Genomic DNA, 10,853 nt, shown 5'->3' with positions numbered 1-10,853 from the left:
CACAATACAACTCCTTGTTCAAACTAGGCCACATGAATGAACTTTCCATCTGGCCAACAGCATTGTAGTCCTGCAGCTCTGTATTGTAAACAAATGCCAAACCAGCTAGTGCTGTGAGAAAAACCATCCACGGATATCAGCTGGTGCTGGATCTTACTTTGTTCAAACATACTCTACTCCCATTAGGGCAAGTATTCATATGTGGCTTTATGACGAGGCTGCAGATAAAGCTGCCAGCAACTGAGGACTTTAAGCGAGCCACTGGTCGTGTACCAACTGCCAAGTTAGGCGTGACTGGACGTCCATGTTTCATCTATGGGATCTGCTGTCTAACCAAATGGGAAGTTTCTGGAAAATCAAAACAACTACAACTCAAAGAAAGCTCTTCCACAATGAGCACAGGAGTTTCATCTCGACCTCTGGGGGTCCACATGTGTTCCCCAACTCTTTTCTGAGCTTTCAAAGTATCTTGCGGTCTTTTATCGACAAATGGCAGCGATATCAACTCCTTTCTCAGGTCGTTGATTGGCTTCGGCTCGCACGTCAGATGTGACAGTCCGCCCTTCGGCCAAGCAATGATGACCATCGCTGTGAAAAACCCAGTAATTACAATCTTCCTTGAATATTTATGGAGTCCAAACTAAACATCTAGAGTGTGTCAACTGCACCTCCTCACCATGGAACTAGTTTAGTTTGTTCCTAATGTCTTCTTTATTAAAGTGAATCATATTATGCCAAATAAACTTAAGCTCAGCATTTTACATTTAAATCTCAGACACTGATGTATTGATAAAACATTGCGACACATAAGCCAGATCAAATATCTTTGCTGAGAGTCAGCAGATGACTCGGTAAGTTTATATTCCACAGGCTGCAGTTATGTCCTGATACGTCAGCTGGACGATTTGATCTACTGATTTTGGCTGTTCAGATAGATTGATATCGGTGTATATGTCCTAGTGGAGTTTACGGTTTCAGTGCACTGATGTCATTTTGGACAATAAGACTATAAAAATATCCCGAGTCCACTACATACATATTTGTCGGGTTCTGCTTAGACTACAGCAGGGTTGGTTGCGTGTTGAAGTGTGTGATGGTAACGTGTGGCCTTGGCCTTTTGCGGCTCATGTTATCTTCTCCGCTGCCTTACAGCTATTTAACGAACGCTACTTTCGCATTCTTCATCCAAGCGCCAACTGTAAATGTTGCTGCAAAACCACAGCTCAAAAAGAATCTGAAAAGAAGCAAAAACTGCTCAAAAGAAAACCTACTTTTAATGCTTAAGCAATGACGTGATACATGCACAAAGCCTACGAAAGCCAGAAGCAGATAGTTTGGGTGGAGGGTGAGTGAGCAGATAACAGGCAATGGCAGGCCCAGGCGGCGGATGATATCTCCAGTGCCACTCGTCCTCCAGGACTCAGTTGCTACTCGGGCTGGGGAGGAGAGGGGAAGGGTGGGATGGGGAGGGGAGGTGTACTAGGGCAGCGGGAAGGTAGGATCATCCCCTCGGGACACCAACCGGCTCCATTTTTAGGTTTCTGCTCTTCTTGCGCACAATGTGAACTTGAACTTCTCCGCTTTCTTAAAATAAGGTGGCAATCTTGGGATTATCTTGAACCTACAGTGAGTGATGCTGACCTAAATAATGCTCGCTAGCAGGCGGTAAAGACCGAAATGGTCCGATTGCTATAGCAGCTGTGAAGGAGGGGGGGGGGGGGGGGGGGTTATAGTGGTAATGTTTTTCGCGTCTACCAGATTGTAAGAGTTAGAAGAGTACTGGCAGCAGCGGTTGTTCCGATTCGAGTCGACCGCTGGCAATTCGTGCTAATTCGGTTACTCGCCTCCCTGCATACTGGGGCGTGTTTTTCAAATTGTACAAACGTGAAGAAACGTCTATATCAGCTCTTGTTTGAAGAGCTTCTGCTGCACGGACTACAGCTATACACGCGCCGCACGCTCCCTGCCGGTTCTAACAATAAACTAACAACAAAACCTGTCAATGGGTCAAGAAGGCTATTTAGGGCACGAGCAAGAAAAGGTTTTATCTGAAGCTGCAGCAGAGGTTGGTGGGGGGGAGGGGGGGGCGTGGGCTCAAATTACCTCTGCCATATGTCACTGAAAACAGGAGGAGCTCTGCTTGTCCGGCTAACTTTAACAATTAGTGCAGCAACTGAGGGTCAGCGGTGTCGGACACAGATGGGACAGCATAATGAGGTTTGTAGAAGGAGACGCAGGTAAAAAACCGGGTGGAGGTAGAAAGGGAGCCGGGGTTAGGGACTGGAGTTCATTACGTTCTTGTTTCTCTGCAGGCTCGTTGTATTATTATTTGTTATTGGACTCTCACGAGCAGGAGAGGGGCACCAGAAAGAGGGATGAAGTAGAGCAATAACAGCAGCAGGCCAGCGAGAGAGTAGAGGACAGAAGGGAGAGAGCAGGCGAGCAGCGTAAGAGAACCATACACTTGCCTTGAGGAGACTGAATGAGAGATACAGGCGAAGAGGAAAGAAAGGAATCTGAAAAAATAAAGAGGACAGAAGAATGATCATCCTAGAAGAAGAAAAAAAAAAAGAAAGAAAAAAAAAGAAAGAAAAAAAAAAAAAGACTCCTATCCACTGCACCCGGTCACATAAAGGCATTTCAAATCAAGAGAAAACAGGAGTTAACTTACCCAGCCTTAACAACTCTACATGCTATACAAGAACTACTTCAAATAAAGACCAGAGAACTCTAATGTGAACAAAGACGCCCCCCATGCATACGCTCTCGTTATTTACTTCCGTAAACCTACAATAACTTTAATGCATGCACTTATATTTCCTACGCAGGCAAAAACCGAGACAGTTTACTTAAGAAGCAAATGAGCACTTGTCACCTCGCCTTAGTTGCAGTTCTGAACCGACAGAAGTGCCCCCCACAACATTTACCACAACTCAAAGACCGTGATTTCTCCTTCAGTACTCCAACCAGTACTGCAGGTTTATGTAGAAATCAGCAGGAAAACAAATATTTTATGTACGCTCCCAATCACTATCGCCAAAAGTACCAAGGGTACCAGACAGCCCAGTCTAATACCCTCATCCACATACTTCTGGTTTGGGTAAAGTTCCAGTAGAAGGAAATCATAACGCTAAAGCAGAAAATAAGAGCATTTTCCAGCTACCTGCTTTTATGTGACTTTTCAATTCCATAAAAAAATAAAAAATAAAAAACAAACACAAAAACAAGAAGCGAATGGACGAAAAGGAAATGGCTGGAAATCCTAAAGAAAATGTGAAATATTGAAAAAGAACATCACAGTCCAACGGAAGCAAAAAAATAAATCATAATATACATAAAAAGCATGTGAGCCATTTGTCAATGGAGCTTCCACTGAAATGTAGTGGTGGACAAACACATGGGATGGGCCTGGGGGTGATGAGGAGACTGTAACCTTCCTAAACCTAATACAGGAAGCAAACAGAGCAGTTGTCCGTTAGTGTCATGTCATGCTACCAAGGTCTGAACAAATACTGAAGATACAGTACGAGCCTCAATGCTGTCAAAAACAAAGTGGAGGAACCGCAGACTGCATATAAAAGTAGACATAGATTCTGGGTCTTAAAAAAAATTAGGCCAATGCGGAATTGTCGTAAAGTGCAATACCATCGAGTGCAACTAGAGGTCGTCTCCAAAAAGCCCTCCGTAGACTACCATTCAACTTCAATTATTTCCACGAATTATTAAGATGTCGGTAGCTGAAGTCACTCCTTCTTATTAGTTTTCTAGCAGTCGATCTGAAAATAATCCCGTCATTAATTAGAAAAGGCCTAAAAAAAAAAATTCTACAAATCCTGTTGTCTGTGCCACCTGTGAACCTTTTACATTTTGAGGTCTGAGGTTTGGTTTACGAGGTTTTGATATATATATACACAAAGGATGATTCATTACTTTGTGGGTTGTAGACTAATTGTTCAATGAAGCCAAATTATATTCTGAGGCAGTTTGTCAAATTTGTATCGGCCTATTTTTTCTGCTTTGAAGAAAAGCACCAAAAGCTCTTGAAGTCAATTCATTCATTTTCCTCTGAAAATTTTCCTCTGCCTATTTTCTGGATTAGATCAAAACCTAATTATATGTTTACTTCCAATTTGGTGTTGCTTTATGTGGTAACCTGTCCTGTTTCAACATGACAATGCCCAAAAGCCCGAAGCAGCTCCATAAGGAAATAGTTTATTAATAATAATAATGATGATTTGGTGTGTGAGAAGCTGACTGGCCTGGGCAGAGCCCTGACTGCAAACACCACCCAAAAACCTTCAGGGGAAATGGTCTCGCAGACTGAGCTAGACCGACACTAATGATCTCTCATCTGAATAGGTGTAAATCCCAACAACCAGGTTTCACAATCTATCTAAAAAAAAAATCATGAGGCGTGAAGAATGTTCGGGTTCCGCTTGCTCTCGGCTGACGGTTGCAACCTGGTCTGGACGCCCTGTCGAGGTTTCGGGGACATTATCTCTTCCACTTTTTAATACAGCCTGCGTCAGGGCGAGGAGGAGGCAATTATGAGCTCTGTCCTCATTCTCCTTTGTCATCAGATGGGTTTAAGGATGCCAGGAGACAAATATGCCAAGTCATGGGAAAGGACTGAAGATGAGGTGTGGTGTTTCCCCTCTTCGGTTCGGCTCGTACAGGCTGGGTAGGTTGGGGTTGGTGTGCCCTGGCGGTGCAACATTCCTGCTGTCAGATTCATACTGCTGGTATCCACCCAGCACGCCACACCTTCACTTTCAAACCACAATGGTATGCTCACGATCACACCTGTGTGTCGACGTTTTGTCAGAGACGCAAATAACCGTAAATATGAAATAGAATGACACGATTCACACCGCAACACACCGGCGCATAGCATGTCGAGTTAGGTCACAACAATCATAATATAATGTACGCAAGTGCTAATTATGATTGTGGGTATTTATTGTTAAATGCACTGTTCTGTCGCAATTTAAAAAACACACACCGTCATACACGTCTAAAGAGGATGCACGTGACCTGGTAACATGAGACAATGTCTTGAACGTGACAAAAGAAAAAAAAGCTCAACGTATCAATTAGAATTGAATTGAACAGATGAGATATTGGTATCTATGTATAAGTATGGATTCAGAGCAGAGGAGAAACATTATATCAGCATCATGAAGCACTTGTTTTTATCGTAAAATAAATAGTTTTGATTTGTTGATGGGTCAGAGTGGAGGTCGAGGGGGTGGAGGGGTTGAGTGGGTGCCATAAGCGGAAGATCTCATATTATGAATATGTTAACAAATACTTCCCTATTTACAGCATTAGCGATCCAATCATATGTTTGTAGCCACAGTATAATATTCACTTTGTTTAAACACTGATTTTTACTGCTCAGTGTTCCTCCCTCAACAGTTACGCTATTTGGAGTCGAAGCGTAAAGAGACATTAAGCTAAAAAAAAAAAAAAAAAAACATCTTCAAATTCTCTCGTGGGTCCATCACCACAAGTCACTCCCTCCACGTATTTGATCCATTTCAATGTAGCAAATATTCGTCGCTTCGGCTTTAAACTGATGTCCGATTGTGGGAAATGATCATCTCTGGAATAGTGTGTCTCTGGGACACGCGAGTAAGAAGCGAGCTATACGAGTGTTGCCTCGGGCTTCTTGTCTTAGTGAAAGTGATGGTGCAGGGTGGGTCCGCTGCTGTGTCGGCATTTTCCTGCCCTGGTGCTACGACTACCCTGCGCTGTCCACCCCCCAGGACTATCTGATTTCCTCTGTGACCTCAATGATACAAGCAGGGAGAGCAGAGAGGAGGGTCAGCTTAGCGACAAAAGCCTGTGTGTGTGTGTGTGTGTGTGTGTGTGTGTGTGTGTGTGTGTGTGTGTGTGGAGGGGGACGGGGGGACGGGGGGGGGGGGGGGGGGTGGTGCAGAAAGAACTCCATGTTCCTTTAAGCTCTGCATGTTTCGGGGCTCGGTATCACTCAAAGATTTTCCACAACGTTTCTCGTACCGGTAACCTTGACTTTGATTACCAGTTCACTCGAGAAAACTTTACATTAAAGTTAAAAAAAATATATATCGTTTTCATGCGGTTTAGAAGAGGAGAGTGTAACAGATTATTATCTCCTGAACGCCTCACATGTAATTCATCAGTATCCCGTATCCATGTCGTCTACAGACACTACTATAAAAAGCCTCGTATGTATCGGTCGACTCCAGCGAGCCAGCACCTTCTCGATCAATAAAACAAAATGTGGTTCCATTACGGCCGTGGCAGGGTCACAACATTTGATCGTAGGTTATGGACAGTGGTAATGTAGCAAACCGGAATCACGACATCAGACATCTGCAATGGACGATGCTGTCGTCTGTAATGACAGCAAAATATCCATATTCGATACCGCTTTTGATACCGCAGGGGAAAAATGTATAACTGTGAAGGATTACTTGAGCTCTGAGAATTAAAAATGGATGTTCAGCCACCCACAAGTTCACTGTGCAATCTCATTTTAAGATGGGACTTCAGCGGTCGGCGTGTCCATTGTTTTCAGGCGCTTTGCTAAATTTGTTCCGTCAGCATCTTTTGTCAGCACTGCCTCTCGCATCGCTTGCATATGGACTTTGGCTGCGATCCTGTTTTTAACCTGCTCATCTGTCTCCAATGTGAAGCATTTCCACGGAGCAATCGGGCTGTTTTCGGCACGGGCCATCTCGAACAAGCTAACAGCGTGACAACGAAAGCGAGAAGAGGCGTGGCCATGTTGGAGCGGTGCGTCGATTCACTGTTTGACGGGAGATGGGGGCTTGTGGTGGTGGTGGTGGTGGGGGGTGGGAGGGTGGGGGTGCAGCTGGTATCGATGGATCAATCCTGCAGCAGATCAACATTGAAACCGTTTCAAATATTCAGATCATATGCATTAAAAAATTGCTTCTTTTTTTTTTTTTTTAATTGTACAACATTAGTCTGCTCACGTTCGAACATGCCCGAACGGAGCATCGCTGCTGAGTGTCCGAATTCAGTGATCTTTTATTAAAGTGGACGTTACTTCTTATAATAATATTTGAAACCATTTCTAACGGCCTGCGTGCGGTGCAGCGATACGCCGATGGATTCCAGGGACCCACCTCCCCCTGAAAATATGATGCAATGTCGTTTGAGAAAATGAGGTCCTCGCTTCGAAGTGTGCCACTTCCTTTGTGACCAGCGTCGCTCATCAGTGTGCCGATCGAGTGAAATGGGCTCAGCTACAGAGAGAAGCTGGAAAAAGGCTAGAGAGGGTCAGGCCAACTGGTAGCTGTGATGTTCACGCACACTCAAAAGATCTAGCTTGTGGGGGTTAATGTGAAAAATAGCACGAACGATAAGTAATAACGATAATAACCTCCGACAAAAGCAACCATGTCCTGGACAGAACAGCAGCATACTGGTAATCCAGGGTTTAATATTACAGCGTTATGACCAGCATATATGATTAAAGGCCACTTACTGGACTGTAATGACTCACAGGATATGTGTCTATTTAATATACGTAACCTCACAACCGATTCCCAACAAAGTCATGTCACACTCACCGCTCTGCTGCTGACACTTCCTCTTTTAATGAGGAATATTTGTTTTCACTTATCACCAATTCTTTTGGCTTTGCTGTTGGTTTGATCAATTATAAGCCATCCATCCATCCATCCATCCACCCACCCACCCATCCATCCATTGGGTCCATCCCAGCGGACTTTGGGTAAAGGCAGGGTCCAAGGCGAGGCCGCCAGTCATCAAAATGACAAACTACGACTCACGCTCTGATTCACACATCCTGGAAATCACCAATTAACCCTAACGTGCATGTCGTTGGACTGTGGGAGGAAGCAATGTTGAAATTATCACAAATACAAATCAACACTTGCTGGAATGTTGGAAATAATAAACAAACTAAGAAAGAGAAGGATGCAGTTTAAGCCAAGAAGTGCTGAGTTTTACGAGTACCTGACGGGGAAAAAAAGCTAAAGGAAAAACAAGTTTTTCTGTTGTATTGACTGGGTTAGAAGGCTACTGTGCATATATGTGCATCATACTGAATACTGAGTTTTGTTCTTTAACGGGGAGGCTTATTACAAATACAATTAGACCATAAAAATAGTTACTGTGACAGCTTAAAGACAGTCAAAAAAAATCTAGACAATAATAACTAACCAATTGTGTTAACTGTGGACCCATTCATAGGAAGAAAAAAAATATATATACATATATTTATTTTGCTGATTTTTACCAAATGATTAAAAGTCCAGCAATGCTGTAGTGTTTCTGGTTTGTGGAGGATAATAACTGTTATCTGTTGAGGAATGTTGTAAAAACTGTGTTAATTCAGTGTTTGGTTAAGGCTGCTGGAAAACCATTTACAGCCATGTTCACTAGATAGTAAAATGATAGTTGTGAAAAACGAAAAGCAGCTCTTACAGAAAGAAAACACCTGTGAACTTTGCTGCAGGGACTCAAACGACAACACGATATACAATATCCCTCTACATCCGACGTTATTAAACACAAAGATATCAAAACTTGCTGATGGATTCTAATTTTCTGAAGACATCCATAATTGTTGACAACAAATAAAACAGATTATAATTTGTTAACTGTTGTCATTACTTTCTTTAATCAAATGAGGCATCACGTGGAGGCATTGTGAAGAATGGCGGCGCGACATCATTTCTGATACGAATCCGTGCGTTACTTTTTACGTCCCAGCAGATTTCTACCCCTTCTTGCTTCCGACTCGGTTTATGGATATCCGCTCACTGGGGCATCCTGTGCCACACCCTGCCACGTCCAGTTGATGCCCTTAACCCATATGTTACAACTCTTAAACCCTACAATCCTTTTGATCAACAACGCATAGGATTTTCAAAAGGCGTGCATGTTGTTGAGCTGCGGAGAGCAATCAGATCAGCTTAACTCCCCGACATACACACAGGCAGTGATGGAAAGGCTGCCACTCCCTGTGCACAATAAGCTGTCAATAAGGCCCCTGGGAGAGGGAGAGAGAGAGAGAGAGAACAAGGTTTCTTTGTTTTCTTTAGTCTCATCTATATGTGCAACCTGGACGAACTAAAACGACGTCCAAACCTGGACGTGACAATGTCAATTAATAAATAAATGATTGTGGTGAAGCTCTGCGGGCATGATGTTTTGTTCTGGGTCCCTATTATCAAGACGTCGACACAAAAAAAAAAAAAAAAAGGGGGCAATGCGCCTTTAAGAGGTCCTCCCATCATTGGCAGCTACCCAGTAACAATACATCTGCAGTGCAGAGCATCGCAACACGTTAGCACAAGACAACGCTTTGTCACCGCGAGCGTTCATTTAAAAAACTGCCTCGTTACACAGTTTTCCTAATCAGCCATCGCACCCGCCGCGTAGATAACGACGCTCAGACCGCATTTACAGGCATTAGGATACACGTTTCAATTCGGCTTAAATCAAATGCACCAAGCGCCACGTCTTTCTGAGCAAAACGTCTCCTTTTTGTCTCAAACACGACTCCTTTCGACACGATGACGTCGCTTGGTAACGAGCGTTTGACAACCCACGACTCTTGCGCCGCTCGGCGAGACCGATCAGTTAAATGTCTGACCTCACGTCTCACCCGCACCGGCCACTTACCGAGCCTCTCGCTCGTTAAGCGAGGCGACACGAAACGGACAAGTAGACCGTATAATGACATATCGCGTCGTGTTTTGACATCCCAACACGAGACAACGGCGTTGTCGCGTACGCGGCGGGGGGGGGGGGCCCAGGCAGGCCACAGTTACGTACGGCATGACTGGTAAATCGTGTGTCCGGATAATATCGCTACCACAGGTGTTTTCCATTGGAGCTGAAAAACCATCTTAAAAACAACCACTCAAAGGCAACGAGAGACAAAAAAAATTAAAGGAGGATTTCTGCATTACGATGGCTGTAGTTCAAGCGTTACGTTCAATTAACTGCGTTGACCTGCTACATCGTTTAAACATGCCTGCAAAATTTAAAAAAAAAATTAAAAAAAAAAACGCGTGAAGAAAAGTTAAAACGCAAAATATTACACTATAATTTAAATATAGAAAGCTAACTTAACCTGTGACTATTTTCTTACCAGACATCTTTGATTCTTTGGCAGCAGAATTTTGTCCATCGGCAAACCCTTGCGACGATGATATCTGGGCGGACTGAGTCATTGGATCCATTTTTTTTTTTTTTTTTTTTTTACTGTAGTTTCAAAACAACTTTGCACAAAGGCGGCGAAATGTCTGTTGTCTCGACTGAAATCGTCTTGAATCGTCCTTTCGAGGTGTTTATGTCGTCTGACTTTCCTCTGATTTTCCCCCCCAAGAGCGGGTTGGAGCTCCGCACCTCAACCAAACGTCCGAGTAGTGCGAGACAAGCGGAGATGGAGGGAAGCGAGGCAGACTGTGGAGGAGGGGTCACCAAAAAAACAAAAAAAAACATGTCGCGGTGTGGTGCGTTCAAGATCTCCGCTGAAGCTCCTACTTCTGAACTTCAAAACTGACAAATACGACGTATCTCCGTTCTCAAGCGCAACTATATATATATTAAAAAAAAATCACCTAATTATCCCGATTTAATTCACTTTTTGGTTTGTTTTTAATACACTCATCGCCTTTTGAAATGTTATTTCAGCAATTCCTTTATTGGTAGAATCCCACATTGCGACCGGGACTTTTGCTGCTTTGCCGTAAAGTTCAGTAAGCGCTTTAGAAATATCCGACACCAATGGAAGGCAGCAAAAAGAATATTCCTGAACGCAGACACCATGTTATACTGTACCTGCTGTGGGCAGAAGTGGGATT

General features: G+C 43.6%; 1 protein-coding gene across 3 annotated transcripts in view; it reads right to left on the bottom strand.

Annotated features, from left to right (window-relative positions):
• The window catches only part of rtn3 (reticulon 3), a 35,976-nt gene extending 25,508 nt beyond the window's left edge, over positions 1-10,468 (bottom strand). Inside the window, exons 1-2 of one of the 3 annotated variants that reach the window (XM_069159007.1) lie at positions 10,139-10,468; positions 2,469-2,516 (exon numbers count right to left, since the gene is read on the bottom strand). In XM_069159007.1, the coding sequence (XP_069015108.1) occupies positions 2,469-2,516; positions 10,139-10,229 (139 nt within the window). In that variant the 5' untranslated portion in view covers positions 10,230-10,468. The remainder of the gene's footprint in view (positions 1-2,468; positions 2,517-10,138) is intronic. The other 2 variants (XM_069159008.1, XM_069159009.1) reach the window with 2 other exon arrangements.
• Between the last annotated feature and the right edge of the window lie 385 nt (positions 10,469-10,853).

Source organism: Embiotoca jacksoni, unplaced genomic scaffold (assembly GCF_022577435.1).
Source record: "Embiotoca jacksoni isolate LCO1_2020_lvr unplaced genomic scaffold, fEmbJac1.0.p SCAF_24, whole genome shotgun sequence".
In the NCBI taxonomy this organism is placed as follows: Eukaryota; Metazoa; Chordata; class Actinopteri; family Embiotocidae; genus Embiotoca; species Embiotoca jacksoni.
This window is presented reverse-complemented; position numbering and strand designations above follow the sequence as displayed.